Raw genomic sequence first — 18,228 nt, 5'->3', positions numbered from 1 at the left:
TGATTTACTAATATGGTGCGCAACGATGAAGAGTTTGCAGACATGATTGTATAGTCTGATGAGGCACAGTTCAAACTCAATGGTACAGCAAATTACCACAACAGCATCTACTGGGCCGCCGAAAATCCGAACGTCCTTGTAGACAAAGCCGTGAATTTGCCTGGAGTAAATGTGTGGTGTGGGTTGTCTTACCGGGGCTTGATTGGGCCATTCTTCTTTGACGGCACAGTTACTGATGAGATGTACCTTCAGAAGCTTCATATATCTATTTTACCTGTCACCAGAGACTTTTATGGAGACGGAAGGGTTTACTTTCAACAAGATGGTGTCCCAGCCCACTACCAAAATCGTGTTAGGGCGTGTCTCGACGAAAATCTACCAGGAAGATGGATAGGCTGTAGAGGTGCAGTGGAATATCCACCACGTTCCCCAGACCTAACTGCTCTGGGCTTTTACCTGTGGGGAACACTGAAGGACGTCGTTTATCGACAAAAGCCACGCACATTGGACGAAATTCGAGAATCCATCGTACATTCATGTGCAAATATCCAACTGAAAACGTTGCAGTCAGTAGTTCGTTTTCCAGTTCGGCGGCATCGTTTTTGTGTGGATGCTAATGGTGACCGTTTCGAACACCTATAATGATATCTTTAAGTTGGACTTTAAGCTACACTTTCACCAAAAATGAGACAACTCCATCAATTAGTTTGCAAGTTACGGACTTTTAAACAGTGGATACATTTTTTGGACCCCTATGTATATATAGTGAAGAAAAAAATATATTTATGGTCCCTACACACCCTTCAGGTTATGGGCTACCCGACCGCCTTATTTCGTGGCAGCGTTCAGACACGTCCCGACCGACTGCACTCGGCGATTACAGTGCCGGCTTGTTGTGATTTTCTAACCTTAGCTTCATAGAGTTTGTCCTGAAAGTTCTTCCATTGTTTTGCACAGAAACGAAGAGGGTTTTCTTTGGCTGTTCCAGTCGTAACTGTTGTGTCGATTCCCTAAGGTCTCGACACAATGAGTGGCTAGGTGCACGCTAAACTAAGCAGACGGGCGTAAATTCTGAAACAGGATACTGGATGAAAAACTATAAAGAAAAGAATAGAGATTTTAATATACTTAACTTTAATGTAGTCTTGTTCTTGTTGAAATACATCTCTTGCATAGTAGTAAGCAATTAGCAATGATACACATGGCGCCTTGCTAGGTAGTAGCGATGGACTAGCTGAAGGCTATTTAATCTGTCTCTCGGCAAATGAGAGGAATACTTGATAGGTCTAGTCGCAAGCTATGTCGTCCGTACAACTGGGGCGAGGTCAAGTCCGTGTCTTGTGACCTGCCATGTGGTGGCGCTAGGATTGCGAGTACACAGTGGCGACACGCGGGTCCGACATGTACTACAGGACCGCGGCCGATTTAAGTTACCACCTAGCAAGTGTGGTGTCTAGCGGTGACACCACATTCCTCCCCCGCAAATCGGCGAACGGTCGTGAGATAAGGCTTCCGCCCGCCGTGGGGAGGACCCCATGTTGACGTATGCGATGAGGTGGGGAGCCTAACAACAGGCGAGGCTGTGCCACCCGCACCCGGCCATTCGGTCCGAGGGGAGCTAGGAAACGCCTGCAAACCTAGTCCAGGGTGCACGTCAACATGAGGTGTATGCGCACGTAATGAGACAGAAGGGTCGACCTCCATGTGGTCGGAGCACCCGACGGGCGAAGACGACATCTGGTCCGGAGCGGGCAAGAGGCCCATGGCGGAGGACGGCTGGTCACGGGAAGCAAGCGGCGGCGCGTGACCCAGAGAGGCGCGTGGCGGCTGCAGCGAAGCGTCCGCTGCTGGCGGCGCCGGCGGCGGCTGCGGCGGCGCGACGCCATGAGGCAAAATGGAAGGCATCGTCGGTAACACCTGGGGATGAGGCGAGCCAGTAGATGGGTCCCCAAGGCGCTGACCTGACGGCTCCGTCGCTGAAAGCAGACGGGGAGCGGCAGAACCCAGGCGACGACAGAGGCGCAGCTGATTGAGACGCCGACGCACCTCACCAGAGGCCCCCAAAACCAAATACATCGCGCGGCCGAGGCAGCGAAGAATGCGCCCTGCGAGCCAACGCTGTGAACCGCGATAGTTGCGATAATAGACAACGTCGCCAGGAGCAAAAGCAGGAGTCTGCCGCTGCCAGGAACCTGATGTGGCGGATGCAGCAAAGACATCAGAGTTCGATGAGATCGACCATGGAGCAATTCAGCCGGCGAGCGACCATCGCGGGGCTGAGAGCGATACGAAGACAAAAAGAGCAACAAAGCGTCCTCCCGAGAATGCGACTCTTTCAACTTCAACATCTGTGACTTGAAAGTCCGGACCAATCGTTCAGCGGCACCGTTTGACTGAGGCGAAAACGGCGCGGACGTCAGATGTTGAATACCATTGGCCTGGCAGAATGACTGAAATTCTGCGGACATGAATTGTGGGCCATTGTCGGAAACAATAGTCTGCGGAAGACCTTCAATGCAAAAGATAGCAGACAAGGCTTGGATTGTGGCAGAAGACGTCGTGGAAGACATCCGGACAACAAAAGGAAAATTACTGAAAGCATCGATCACAACCAACCATCGAGCATTCCAGAATGGACCAGCAAAATCGATGTGCAAGCGTTGCCAAGGGGAAGTGGCTTTCGGCCATGCAAAGAATTTCCGCGGCGGTGCGGATTGTTGTTCGGCACACGCCACGCAAGAGGAGCACATATTCGCAATCGCAGCATCGATTCCGAACCAAGTACAGTGCTGACGAGCAAGTTGTTTAGTTCGCACTATACCCCAATGTCCTTGGTGAAGAAGCTTTAAGACAGAGGACTGTAACGAACGTGGGACGACGACTCTGGATTGATCATTATCAGAACGCAACAACAAAACACCACGTCGTACAAAAAGTCTCTCCTTGTGAGCAAAAAAACGGCGAACCAAAGGATCCTCGATCCGTGACTTTGACAAGGGCCATTGCGTAGCAACAAAACGCAAAACGGGAGCAAGGACAGGGTCAGCAGCTGTGGCTGTAGCTACACGACGAAAATCAATCGGAAACGATGCGACCACGTCATCGGCTTCCGAATCAATGAACATGCAAGCAAGTTCGGAAGAATCGAATGCTTTATCCTCAGCAACAGGCAAACGGGACAACGCATCAGCGTTGCCGTGCTTAGCAGTGGACCGATACAAGATATCGTAGCGGTACTGCGAGAGAAAAAGTGACCAGCGAATGAATTTCTGCGCTGTACGTGGAGGTACAGGCTTGTTCGGATGAAAAAGCGATGTCAAAGGCTTGTGGTCCGTGATGATTGTAAAGTGACGACCATACAAGAAGTCATGGAACTTGGTAACACCAAACACGAGAGCTAAAGCTTCTTTCTCTATTTGTGAATAATTTCTTTGCGCAGAGGAGAGCAATTTGGACGCAAAGGCAATAGGGCGATCATGCGAGCCATCCTTGTGCGCAAGCACAGCACCGATCCCGAAATCCGATGCATCGACCATCAACAAAAGGGGTTTTCGGGGATCGAATGGCGTAAGGCAAGTACTTGATAGTAACGCCGATTTCAACTGGCGAAAGGCGCGTTCGCATTCCGTCGTCCAGACGAACGGAACACCTTTACGGCGTAAGCGATGAAGCGGAGCTGAAATGGAAGAAGCATTGCGCACAAAACGGTGATAATAATTTACCTTACCCAGCACACTCTGTAGCTGTTTTAAGTTCCGCGGTGACGGCAAGTCCTGAATGGCACGAAGGTGCTCTGGACTCGGATGTATTCCTTGGGCATTTATGACATGCCCCAGGTACGGTAAGTCACGAGCAAAAAACACACATTTGTCCTTCCTCAAGCGAAGACCATTCTGACGCAATACCTGAAATAATGTTCGGAGATTCTGCAAATGTTCTGCTTCCGTCTTTCCTGAGATTACAATATCGTCCAGATAGTTCGCAGCTGTAGGGACCGACGCACAAATAGTTTGTAAATATTGCTGAAATAAAGCAGGGGCGGATGCACACCCGAATGGCAGTCTTTTGAAGCGATACAAGCCAAGATGCGTGTTGACCACTAAGACGCGCTGGGATTCTTCGTCCACAGGTATCTGCAAGTACGCATCTGCTAGGTCCAATTTTGAAAAATATTTTCCCGGGCACAGTTTGTCAAAAAGATCTTCCGGGCGGGGCAAAGGAAAAGTAGCAGTCACAAGTTGTGGATTCACAGTGGCCTTGAAGTCCACACAAAGTCTCAATTTTCCGGAAGGTTTGGGCAAAATTACTAAGGGCGAGGCCCAGAGAGAAGCCTGCACTCGTTCAATGACACCTTGAGATTCTAATTCGTGCAATGTTCGTGCGACCTCATCACGCAATGCGTGGGGAACATTGCGCGCTCTGAAAAATTTCGGGTGCGCGTTGTCTTTCAGTTCCAAATGCGCTTCATAGTTCTTAGCGCAACCAAGGCCCGGTGCAAAAATGTCTGCAAATTCTTCACAAAGACTAGAAACACTGGCGGAAGGCACAGTCTGATTCACTGATAGGACCTGATTTACAATAGACATATTAAACAATTGAAACAAATCTAAACCAAACAAGTTCACTGCACTAGAGGAACGAAGAACATAAAATGACACAAGTTTTGTCTGTCCCTTGTATGTTGCAAGAAGGCTGCACTGTCCTAACACAGGTATATGCTGTCCTGAGTAACTAGTTAACGTAACATTTGCGGCACGCAATGGCGGTTTGCCCAGTTGTTTGTACGTGTCGTGATTGAGCAATGAAACAGCAGCTCCGGTATCGAGCTGGAATGGTATCACTTTTCCTGCAAAGTCTAAGTCCACAAAAAGTTTATTGTCTTGTTGACGACAAGAGCGACTGTCTCGTGCAAATTGAACTGAGACAGTTACCGAAGCACTTGCGACTTTACGGGATTTCCGGCGACGTCGACGCACACTTTGGGTGGGACGAACACAGTCACTGTTAGCTAAAGTGTCACTGGACGGGTGGGAATGAACCACATGAATGTCCATGGGCGAAGGTCCACGAGCCTGATTGTCCTGGGTTCGATTCCGGCGCGAAGCAAAGGGCCTGGAATTTGTGCGATTGTCCGATCTTAACTTTTTCCGGCAAACACTTTGTACATGTCCTTTCTTTTGACAGTAAAAGCAAATAGCTTGGCGTGACGGGCAATTTTCACGCGAATGTCTAGTGGCACACCGCGGGCAAGATTTCACTGCATTTGCTTGCTTACGCGGCGCACGTGGTTGCAAGCGAGGCGGCCGCTGCGAAGTCGGGCGCGAGGGCCGCTCAGCGTCCCGTGCAGCGGGCCGGGCGGGCCGATTAACGTGACACACTGCTGGCGAAGTTTCAAACGATGCCTGAGCAAAGTCAAGTGTGTCTTGCCTGTCCAATATGTCTATCACTTGCTGCAGGGAGGGATTAACTAGCTTCAAAATCTGTTCCCTTATGCGAACATCAGAAACGTTCTGTGCAATTGCATCACGCACCATAGTATCTGAATATGGGAGGCCACATTCACAGGCAAACGCGCAGTCTCTAGTAAGGCCTTGCAAAGTTGCTACCCACTCCCTGTTAGTCTGACCGGCGGTACGTTTTGTACGAAAAAACGTATACCGTTTTGCAACAACATTAACTGTTTCTTTGAAATAGGCATCTAAAGCCGACAAAATTTCCTCGTAGGACAGAGTTGCTACGTCGCGTCGGGGAAACAATTTCACTATCACCCGGTAGGTAGACACACCGACACAAGAAAGCAAAAACGGCTGCCGCTCTTTACCTTGAATTCCATAAGCAGTGAGGTGGAAGTTGAACTGATCGGCCCACTCAGTCCAGCTCTCGTTATGGGCCTCAAAGGGCCTAAATGGCGGTGCGACAGCGTTGTGTGGCTGCGGTAGCGATGAAGCGGCGGGTGCCGCATCGGTTTGCAGCGCACGTTGACCCTGGACGAGCTGTCCAAGGGCTTCCAATAACGCCTGCGTCTGCTGATTCTGCAAGCGAAAAAATTCGGACAGTACATCTGGAGAATGCGGCGAAGCCATGACACAAGCAAATTAGAGCAAATATAACACAAAGACTGCAACGTGGGCGCGGCACCACACCTCGTCGCCAAAATATTGTTGTGTCGATTCCCTAAGGTCTCGACACAATGAGTGGCTAGGTGCACGCTAAACTAAGCAGACGGGCGTAAATTCTGAAACAGGATACTGGATGAAAAACTATAAAGAAAAGAATAGAGATTTTAATATACTTAACTTTAATGTAGTCTTGTTCTTGTTGAAATACATCTCTTGCATAGTAGTAAGCAATTAGCAATGATACACATGGCGCCTTGCTAGGTAGTAGCGATGGACTAGCTGAAGGCTATTTAATCTGTCTCTCGGCAAATGAGAGGAATACTTGATAGGTCTAGTCGCAAGCTATGTCGTCCGTACAACTGGGGCGAGGTCAAGTCCGTGTCTTGTGACCTGCCATGTGGTGGCGCTAGGATTGCGAGTACACAGTGGCGACACGCGGGTCCGACATGTACTACAGGACCGCGGCCGATTTAAGTTACCACCTAGCAAGTGTGGTGTCTAGCGGTGACACCACAGTAACAAAGCCAAAAAAGCAGAGAAATCTGTGGACAAAATTCCAACTAATGCAAGGAGAGAAGTATACCAAAGTTCAGCTAATTAAGCAACTAAGAGCCGGTGATTTTCGTAATTATGTAAGAATGGATGAATAGTGCATTTCGGAGCTGTTGAAGTCAAATCTTTCTTAACGAAAAAGGAGTCATGAGAAAGGCTGTTACCTACATTGATTTCTCCCTCCTGGCAGAAGTTAAGATATCAAATTCAGTGCTGTTGTAGCCCCACAATGATTATTTACAATGATTTGCGAAACGTGCAATTTTGATTTACAGTACCTACAGAAATACATCATCGCAATGCAAAGTTAATTTACGTAGGATAAAGACATGTAAGTTTAAAAAACTCATTTAAATTCCAAGGAAGTCTGAAATGGCGGTTGCGCCCATGCATCAGGTACATAAGGAATGAACCATTTGGCAACTGTTAGAACAGTAAAAAAGCTCCACACTTTGCTTTCTTCATGTGAAATCTGGGAAGGTGCTATGGCGTGGTAAGAAACTGAAGAGCCGATTGTGATTTTAGTTCTGAACTTCTTATGAAGTTTGTGACATAAGCTGCTGACAGCGAGTTTTTCTTGAAACTAACAGATTTGTGGAAAATTGTCGTCCTTTCCTGAAATTGTTAGATTACTTTAAATTCTAAGAAATTTAAAGCTTTCGTTGATTGTAGTCTTACCAGGAAACTAGTCTGGACAACATGTATATTTTCCATGTACTGCTTGGGCGTTAGCTTAGCAAAATAAAAACAAAATCGGAACGTAAATTGTTACTGAGTCAGTCTTAAATACTGTGGTATTTAATTTCGGTTCGAATATTTCTTATAGGGGTGCCATCACACTGATTGGCTTAAAGAAGATAATATTTATTTTTATTTTTTTAAATCTGTCTTCAGGACACAGCATCGACACATCTCTTCGGTTAATTCTGTATCACTTGAGTTCTTTTTCTGGCAGTATTTCGATGGATAAATATCTACATGGGATTTGTGTTTCCTGACGTAAACTTGCTGACTGGAACATCAGATATATCACACGTAACGCGAGCACAGTCAGTAGTCGGGCGTGCCGCGTAAAGTTTGCCGTTACTGGTCTGACGTAGCAGACAGAGCGCGTGTACTTAAGAGGAGGAAGACGACGCACACTTGGGATCGCTCTGTCCACAGGGTCGGACTGCGCTGGGGAGGCCGCCGCGGCGCTGGCGTCTGCGTCGATAGTGTTCAGCTCGGTGGACGCCACCTACTCGGCTACGCTGCTCAACGCGGCCAAGGAGCTCATCGCGTTCGCCGACAACTACCGAGGACGCAGCGTCGACTCCGTGCCCGACACGGCCGAGTTCTACGCGTGAGTAGCCACTCAGAAATACTAGCGGGCGCCCTACTCTATAAAAACACAAGGCAAGTTGTAGAGAGAGGTAAGTAGCGCTCACCGCCACGCTACTTGCGGTGGCTTGCCGAGTATGCACGTACGTGTTGAAACACATCTGACATCGAAATAAGTGTCCAAGAAATAGAAAAGCAACTGAAATCACTCAACAAAGTCCACTGGAACTGACGGGATACCAATTCGATTCTACACAGAGTACGCGAATGAACTTGCCCCCCTTCTAACAGCCGTGTACCGCAAGTCTCTAGAGGAACGGAGGGTTCCAGATGATTGGGAAAGAGCACAGGTAGTTACAGTTTTCAAGAAGGGTCGTCGAGCAGATGCGCAAAAAGATATCTCTGACATCGATCTGTTGTAGAATTTTAGAACATGTTTTTTGCTCGCTGTCATGTCATTTTGGAAACCCAAAATCTACTCTGTAAGAATCAACATGGATTCCGCAAACAGCGATCGTGTGAGACCCAACCCGCTTTATTTGTTCATGAGACCCAAAAAATATTAGATAGAGGCTCCCAGGTAGATGCCATTTTCCTTGACTTCCGGAAGGCGTTCGATACAGTTCCGCACTGTCGCCTGATAAACAAAGTAAGAGCCTACGGAATATCAAAAATGGCTCAAATGGCTCTGAGCACTATGGGACTTAACATCTTAGGAATCAGTCCCCTAGAACTTAGAACTTTTTGGCAAACAGAACATAGCATGTTATTCTCAATGGAGAGACGGTTACAGACGTTAAAGTAAGCTCTGGCGTGCCACAGGGGAGTGTTATAGGACCATTGCTTTTCAAATGGTTCAAATGGCTCTGAGCACTATGGGACTAAACTGCTGTGGTCATCAGTCCCCTAGAACTTAGAATTACTTAAACCAAATTAACCTAAGGACATCACACACATCCATGCCCGAGGCAGGATTCGAACCTGCGACCGTAGCGGTCGCGCGGTTCCAGACTGTAGCGCCTAGGACCGCTCGGCCACTGCGGCCGGCACCATTGCTTTTCACAATATATATAAATGACCTAGCAGTGTCGGAAGTTCCATGCGGCTTTTCGCGGATGATGCTGTAGTATACAGAGAAGTTGCAGCATTAGAAAATTGCAGCGAAATGCAGGAAGATCTGCAGCGGATGGGCACTTGGTGCAGGGAGTGGCAACTGACCCTTAACATAGACAAATGAAATACGAATACATCCTTTATTCTATGATTAAATGATAGCGTAACAAACACTGCTAGCAGTTACTTCTGTAAAATATCTGGGAGTATGCGTACGGAACGATTTGAAGTGGCATGATCATATAAAATTAATTGTTGGTAAGGCGGGTGCCAGGTTGAGATTCATTGGGAGCGTCCTTAGAAAATGTAGTCCATCAGCAAAGGAGTTGGCTTACAGAACACTCGTTCGACCTATACTTGAGTATTGCTCATCAGTGTGGGATCCTTACCAGGTCGGGTTGACATAGACAGAGAAAATCCAAAGAGGAGCGGCGCGTTTCGTCACAGGGTTATTTGGTAAGCGTGACAGCGTTACGGAGATGTTTAATAAACTCAAGTGGCAGACTCTGCAAGAGAGGCGCTCTGCATCGCGGTGTAGCTTGCTGTTCAGATTTCGAGAGGGTGCGTTTCTGGATGAGGTTTCGAATATATTGCTTCCCCCTACTTATACCTCACGAGGAAATAACGAATGTAAAATTAGAGAGATTCGAGGGCGCACGGAGGCATTCCGGCAGTCGTTCTTCCCGCGAACCATACGCGAATGGAACAGAAAAGGGAGGTAATGACAGTGGCACGTTAAGTTCCCTCCGCGACACACCGTTGGGTGGCTTGCGGAGTATAAATGTAGATGTAGATGTAGATGCAGGATACAACTGTGAGACAGCTTGAAGCATTATAGCTTGGGCGCACATAGAGAGTAGTCTATGCCCGTAGTTTAGGCCGGCGTGAAGCGGCTTGAGGTAGCTCAAAGAACTTCCCTGTTTGCAGCGCTCAGTGGTAGTCACGTAGCAGCACTTACCGCACGGGAAACACGACGCCTGCCTCTAGTCGAGTCAGCGGAAGAAGATCCCTGACAGAGTTGCAATGTGGTAGGCGCGGCTGCTTCGTGCGCGTACTTTAACTCGTCACGTTACGCGATACTGGACACATCGCTACGGCAACGTCCCAGTGTTGTCACAGCTCTATAGACGACTATTGTTTCTGCCTGCAGCCTTTTGTGTTTCGCAGCCGAAATCTGGCAGCAGCGGTGATTGCCGTTAGGAATCTTCTTCTTCTGATGACTTTAGTGCAACCAGACATATCTTTTCTTTAAAAAAAAGTTCACTGATTCCCCACTGGAATTATGTGACTTTTGTAAATGTTTGTATAATAACTTAATATGTCACAATCGGTCAGACATGCACTGTCCACTCACGTTAATGTGACCACTGGGCAAAAGCCTGAATAAACACCTGTCGCAGCGGGAGATGTGCAGGAAGCGAGCCGGTGAGGTTGACGTTCTGGAATGTACGAGGCGTGTTTTTTAAGTACCGTTTTGAAATTAAAAAAAGACGTGCTAAGATATTACATGAAAGCCTGTACCTTAATCTACGCACTGACGCCATTACAGTCTGATTCTTCCTTGTTTACGTTGTGTACTGAGTGTTTAAGAGGCCTCCGATAATCGTGAGTCCCGTCGACTGTGAAGTACGGGCTGTTATAAGATTTCTTACAAGGGAACCTCCCCATCGCAACCCCCTCAGATTTAGTTATAAGTTGGCACAGTGGACAGGACTTGAAAAACTGAACACAGATCAATCGAGAAAACAGGAAGAAGGTGTGTGGAACTATGGAAAAAATAAGTAAAATATACAAACTGAGTAGTCCATGTTCAAGATAAGCAACATCAAGCATAGAGTCAGTTGAGGAGCGCCGTGGTCTCGTGGTTAGCGTGAACAACCGCTGAGCGAGAGGTTCTTGGTTCAAGTCTACCCTCGGGTGAAAATTTTACTTTATTTGTTTTCGTAAAGTTATGATCTGTCAGTTCGTTCATTGACGTCTCTGTTCACTGTAATAAGTTTAGTGTCTATGTTTTGCGACCGCACCGCAAAACCGTGCGATTAGTAGACGAAAGTACGTTCCTCTCCAATGGGAACCGAAAACATTTGATCGCAAGGTCATAGGTCAACCGATTCCTCCACAGGAAAACACGTCTGATATATTCTATACGACACTGGTGACGGCATGTGCGTCACATGACAGGAATATGTTGCAGACCCACCTAGCTTGTACACTTGGCGAATGGGTAAAAAGATTCTTCTACCTTGCCCGATTTAGGTTTTCTTGTGGATGTGATAATAACTCCCAAAAAAGTTATGAGAACACAAGAGTTCATCACATAAACTGCAACAAATGAATGCAACAGTTTCACAGTCACACAGTTTTCCCTGTGCTCTGTCAAAACATATGTTTTTAACGTTTTCCAATTTTTTCCGTGTGTCAAATCCTGCATATGTCCAAGCAAATCTGAACATCTCCTGGAATTTTCGAGAGCGAAGTAGATTGTGTGAGTGCCTGAACTTTGATAATTGACACACGTCAATTGCTAGAAAATAAAAAAGTTAAAATTTTTACCCGAGGGAAGACTTGAACCGAGGTCCTTTCGTACCGCAGTTACTTACGCTAACCACGAGACCACGGCGCTCCTGAGATCACACTGTCCTTGATGTGGCTTATGTTACACATCGACTACTCAATGTATATTTTGCTTATTTTTTTCATAGTTCGACAAAACTTCTTCCTGTTTTCTCGATTGATCTGTGTTCCGTTTTTCAAGGCCTATCCACTGTGCCAACTTATAACTAAATCTGAGGGGGGTGCGATGGGGAGGTTCCCTTGTTAGTGCTAAAGTCCTAAGGGCGATAGATATTCATCGTGAGATCTGTGCAGTTTACGGAGAAAACATTATGAAAGATGGAATGGTAAGAAAGTGGGTGAGAGCATTTGAAGATGGCTGCACAAATGTGCATGATGAACAACTGAGTGGGCGTCCTTCGGTCGTTAATGAAAGTTTGGTGCAGGAAGTGGACAATAAGGTGAGAGAAAACAGACGCTTTACGATTTCCTCCTTGCGGGATGACTTTTCTAATGTTTCTCGTAGTGTTTTGTATGGTATTTTGACCGAGCACTTGAATTACCGAAAATTGTGCGCACGTTGGGTACCGAAAATGTTGACGGATGCGCACAGAATCAAACGTTTAGACAGTGCATTGACTTTCCTTGAGCGGTACCACAACGACGGTGATTATTTCTTAAGCCAAATTGTTACGGGCGATGAAACATGGGTGGCCTACGTCACACCAGAATCAAAGCAACAGCCCATGGAAGTTGTGCAAGGGTATCGTTTTGTTGCAAGACAATGCCAGTCCGCATGTGGCGAATGAGACCAAAGATCTCATCACATCTTTTCGATGGGAAACTCTAGATCATCCTCCGTACAGCCCCGATCTTGCGCTTAGTGACTACCATCAGTTCCTGCACTTGAAGAAACACCTGGGCGGTCAGCGTCTTCAGGACGATGACGAAGTCGAAACAGTGGTGATGCAGTGGTTACCAAGTCAGGCGGCAGACTTCTATGAGGAAGGTATTCAAAAACTGGTACAATGTTATGACGAGTGCCTCAATACTGACGGAAATTATGTAGAAAAGTAGATTAAGGTGCAGGCTTTCATGTAAAAATAAAATTATTGAGGTATCTTAGCACGTCTTTTTTTAATTTCAAAACGGTACTTACTTAAAAACACTCCTCTTATCAATATGGATGTGGAGCCATTACAACTCCAGTGCCATGTACATCTACAGTAGTCTTCTTGGTTGAGAATCCATGGTACGAACAGCCCAGCCGATGTCGTCCCACTGCATGTGTATTGGGTTTAAGTCCGGAGAGTTTGGTGACCAGTGGAGTCTGGTAAACCTATCCCGATTGTCTTCAAACCACGTACGCGCTCCGCGATCTGTGTCGCATTGTCCTGCTGGTAGATGGCATCGCGCTGAGGTAAAACAAACTGCATGTAAGGGTGGACATCGGCCCTAAAAACAGAAGCGTACTAGTGTTCCAGAATGGCGAAGTCACGAAGGGAATATCACGAAAACTTTTCACAGAACGTAATGCTCCCACCTCAGGGTTGCACACTTTGCATTGAGACGTTTCACGCTGTACATGCCAAGGGAAACCCGTCGGCTGGATCTGCTGATATGGTTCAAATGGATCTGAGCACTATGGGACCTAACATCTGAGGTCATCAGTCCCCTAGAACTTAGAACTACTTAAACGTAAGTAACCTAAGGACATCACACACATCCATGTCTGAGGCATGATTCGAACCTGCGACCGTAGCAGTCATGCGGTTCCAGGATGAAGCGCCTAGAACCGCTCGGCCACACCGGCCGGCTCTGCTCAGATGTTTACAGGTGAAGAGACTTGCAATTTTTTAGCAACTGACCACCCAGATGAACCGAGAGGCTACGAAGAGGTTCCTCAACGCCATTCACCGAATGTTGCTGCATATGGACCTGTGCAGTAGGTACCTGATCCTTGCACCCATGCTGACTGCCTTTCATCGGCGACGAAGGCTGGAATGTACACGCTAGTTCCGCAGGTGGACGTCCACTGAATGCCACAATGGTGGTCCTTTCACAAGAATCACGTTTTTAGCTCCACTGGACAGATGGCTGTTGACATCATGAAGAAATCACTCTACAACAACCGTTGGGAAGATCCAGGCCAGAAGGTATTTTTCCCTCGGTCACCTCGTCATTCTTGGAGGCACGTTGGATCAACACATGGATGCATGTATCCTTGGGACCCATGTACATCCCTACATGCAGTTTGTTTCTCCTCGGCGTAATGGCATCTGCCAGCAGGACAATGCAGCGGGTCACACAGCTCGTACTCGTAAGTGCGTGGTTTGAAGAGCACGATGATGACTTAACCGTACTCACATGCCCACGGATTCAAACTGAATCGAGAATCTGCGGGGCTAAATCGCGCCATGGATCCTGAACCGAAAAACGCAGAGCAGTTCGCGGCGCCCCTGGAGTCGGCAGGACTCGATATTCCTGCCAGTACGAACACGAACCTCAATGACTCTGTTCCTACTCGTCTCGCAGATGTCGGAGCTGCAAAAAGTGGTTCATTCAGGCTTTTGACAGGTGGTCACATTAATTTTGCTGGATAGTGCAGCTTTGCCCCTTTATCTAAATGACATGGGTAGTTAACTGCTTCATTGTTCGCATTTCTTTCTCGTCATTCTGGGAGAAAATAATACGGGCATTGTATGGTTGGTAAACAGCTGCAACGCCTTAGTCCTGCCATACTGGTAACCGTGAATGCAGGGTTTTTAACAACGGTTTTCATGGATCTGGCGTATAACTGTGCAGATTGGATTCATCCTTTAGGTATTTAGCATTTAACTGTTAGCGACGTCGTTTATTTTCATTTTGGATGTGGCACTGGATAACAATATTTGGATGATTTGGAGTAATTGAAGCCGGCCGGTGAGGCCTAGCGGTTCTAGGCGCTTCAGTCTGGAACCGCACTACCGCTACGGTCGCAGGTTCGAATCCTGCCTCTGGCATGGATGTGTGTGATGTCCTTAGGTTAGTTAGGTTTAAGTAGTTCTAACTTCAGGGGACTGATGACCTCCGATGTTAAGTCCGATAGTGCTCAGAGCCATTTGAACCATTTTTTTTGGAGTAATTGAACCCACGGCACCGACTGAAAAAGTTTGACTGATCCTGTCATGTCCGAGGTATGGAAACACGGCCCACAACCAACCTTCATGGCTTCACTTTCTAACTTCAAAGACGCTTGCATGTGCCACTCCACCAACGGTACTGGGTAGCTCTGTCACTGCCGACCCTAAGTAGCGTTCTGGGTTCGAGTATCGGTGGAACACACAATGGTTCAAATGGCTCTGAGCACTATGGGACTCAACTGCTGAGGTCATTAGTCCCCTAGAACTTAGAACTAGTTAAACCTAACTAACCTAAGGACATCACAAACATCCATGCCCGAGGCAGGATTCGAACCTGCGACCGTAGCGGTCCTGCGGTTCCAGACTGCAGCGCCTTTAACCGCACGGCCACTTCGGCCGGCTGGAACACACAGTTTTAACTTTCCAGTAGGTTGCAGAACAGCCCACACTGAAAGACACACTTTCGTATTCGATTTGTTCTTACTGATGTTGGTTAAAATAGCTGTCTGAATCCAGGTACTTCGATCGACTGCTTCCCCTAACATTTGTTAATGTTTTGAAAATGTTGTTTACAAAAAGGGCAACTTATCAGATTCACGCAAGTTGTCACCCACAATATCTATTTTGTGAATGAATAGTATTTCAAATTTTCAATAAATATTCTACCGAATTTCTAATAAATAAAAGCGAAGACGAAATCTGAATCAAACGACAAAGACTGTTTGACGAAGTACAGGCTGTGTCATTGGTATGCCAATGCAACGATAATTTTCAGTAATTTTGTACTGCAGTCGAAAGTATGTGTTGCAGTACATCAGAAACAACTTGTAACACGTGAAAAGCTATGTTAAAATGAACACAAAAGGACTTTAATTTCGAAACAATCAATTAAATATTGATCGAATTATGTCAAAATATTTGCGCTTTTATTTGATTATTGCAACAATATACAGAGAAAAATACGTTTCGGCGACGCACACCAGACGAAGCCGATGATAGCATTCACGTCGTGAGCACATCAAACCTGAGGATGGTGTAATTCGGCCGAAAGCAATTATTGGAATAAAAATGAAAATGAGGTCTGCACTGTGCTCTGTTCATAAAGAACAACGTTGCTGTTTCTCCCGAGCAACGTTTCGAAATTTGTATACAGAACTAAATACTAAGAAATTACGAACAATATTCTATGCACAGACGTCCACAATGGAGTCCAAGACGTGGCACTTTTTTCGCCCCCAATCACCCGGAATCTAGGGGTAAGGACATTCTATTTGTTTCATGTATCTCCGAAAATTTTGGCAGTGATTGCCTGCGAGCCTACTAAATAGCATATGTAGCATTAAAATGTAGGAAAACAGCCTTGCTAATCAAAATAAACCTGTTGCGATCATGACCATTTTACTGAATTTTAATATTCTGCAGCACTAGCTTCTTGTCACTGTCCATTGAAAGAATGCTTTCTAAAATTGTTTTAGCGTTGTCACGACAGTAAATACTGTTTTTCTTTTGTTTAAGTTTTTCGATTTCTCCACTTTGAGAAGTAGTAATTAGCCATTTTTGTGACTACTTTTGATGTGTTCCAACAGGGATAGTGCATCGCTTATAGTTCCATGAAAGTTTTTTAGTTTTCATTGACAACCTGACATTGTTTCTATATAAATAAAAATATTTCTTGTGAGTAACGCGTAAAATATCCTGAAATTGATGATAAAAAGAGTTTTATTACACATCGATAAATCAAAATAATGGCTTTCACATTTACATTAATAACATAGAGATACATATTTCAATTATATTAATAAAATATTTGTTGTGAAATGATTCCACCTAAAAATGACGGTGAATGGATAGCTATCAATCGTTGAGGCGACAATAAGTTACGTGTATTTCTGTAAGATTTCGGTCTTGGGGCCGTATTTGCAAGATATATTAAGTTCTAAAGAATTTCTGGCAAATTTAGTTCTTGAGATAACTCCAACTAAGTGGACCAGATACATAAAAAAAAGGAATTTTCGACTATTATACCCCCCCCCCCCCTCACCCCGTCGGTAAAGAATCTGCTAACTCCCATGGTATTCGTATTCTCCCAATACATCCTGTATAGGTAGCAGGGAATGCGTGATCATGTCTGTGTAAGGTACTTATTGTAGTTAGTCGTGACGGAAACTTAAACTGATGACGACCGTCGCAGAAGTCAGTACGTTATTTTGTCGGACAAATATTAAGTACTTAGAACAAACGTTGTGGTCCCTTTTGAGCGCTATAGGTCGTATAGAAATAGTAACAGATGAGTATGTCGTCCTCCACCACTGACAAAAGCCGTGGTAGTGAATTGGTGTGCAGGCGCCAATCGATTGTATGGAGTCAGCACGGGAACGACAAGTGGAAGTGATGACGTGGCGGAATTGCAAAAATGATCTGTAGTATTTGGTAGTGCTCTATGACAACACTGAGAACGAATTTGCTCGATTGGTCGATGTATCAACACAGACTGTCCAACGCGTCCAGAAGAATGTTCCACCAGTAGCAGCAGCATTACACGGGGTATGAATAGTGGTCGTAGGAATATCATACTTGACAGGACCTGGAGGCGAATGCCATGCGTTGTCAATAACAGCCAGACAGGAATCGCTGCTAAACGACGATGTCGAACTACTTCCCGAGCGACCATTGCGGACAGAACTGGACAACGTTTCGAGTGTGTTATACACTACTGGCCATTAAAATTGCTACACCACGAAGATGACGTGCTACAGACGCGAAATTTACCCGACAGGAAGAAGATGCTGTGATACGCAAATTATTAGCTTTTGAGAGCATTCACACGAGGTTGGCGCCGGTGGCGACACCTACAATGTGCTGGTATGAGGAAAGTTTCCAACCGATTTCTCATACACAACAGCAGTTGACCGGCGTTGCCTGGTGAAACGTTGTGATGCCCCGTGTAAGGAGGAGAAATGCGTACCATCACGTTTCCGACTTTGATAAAGGTCGGATTGTATCCTATCGCGATTGCGGTTTATCGGTTCGCGACATTGCTGCTCGCGTTGGTCGAGATCCAATGACTGTTAGCAGAATATGGAATCGGTGGGTTCAGGAGGGTAAGACGGAACGCCGTGCTTGATCCCAACGGCCTCGTATCACTAGCAGTCGAGATGACAGGCATCTTATCCGCATGGCTGTAACGGATCGTGCAGCCACGTCTCGATCCCTGAGTCAAAAGATGGGGACGTTTGCAAGACAACAACCATCTGCACGAAGAGTTCGACGACGTTTGCAGCAGCATGGACTATCAGATCGGAGACCATGGCTGCGGTTACCCTTGACGCTGCATCACAGACAGGACCGCCTGCGATGGTGTACTCAACGACGAACTTGGGTGCACGAATGGCAAAACGTCATTTTTTCGGATGAATCCAGGTTCCGTTTACAGCATCATGATGTTCGTA

At 46.3% G+C, this 18,228-nt stretch overlaps 1 protein-coding gene across 1 annotated transcript in view; it reads left to right on the top strand.

The window, feature by feature from the left end:
• The window catches only part of LOC126210530 (uncharacterized), a 63,009-nt gene that overhangs the window by 22,251 nt on the left and 22,530 nt on the right, over window positions 1-18,228 (top strand). The window contains exon 4 of the mRNA XM_049939782.1: window positions 7,836-8,013. Coding sequence (XP_049795739.1) covers window positions 7,836-8,013 — 178 coding nt within the window. The remainder of the gene's footprint in view (window positions 1-7,835; window positions 8,014-18,228) is intronic.

The sequence above is a fragment of the Schistocerca nitens genome, chromosome 10 (assembly GCF_023898315.1).
Source record: "Schistocerca nitens isolate TAMUIC-IGC-003100 chromosome 10, iqSchNite1.1, whole genome shotgun sequence".
Classification (NCBI taxonomy): domain Eukaryota; kingdom Metazoa; phylum Arthropoda; class Insecta; order Orthoptera; family Acrididae; genus Schistocerca; species Schistocerca nitens.
The sequence above is the reverse complement of the archived record's forward strand: the minus strand, read 5'-3'. Positions and strand labels throughout refer to the sequence as shown.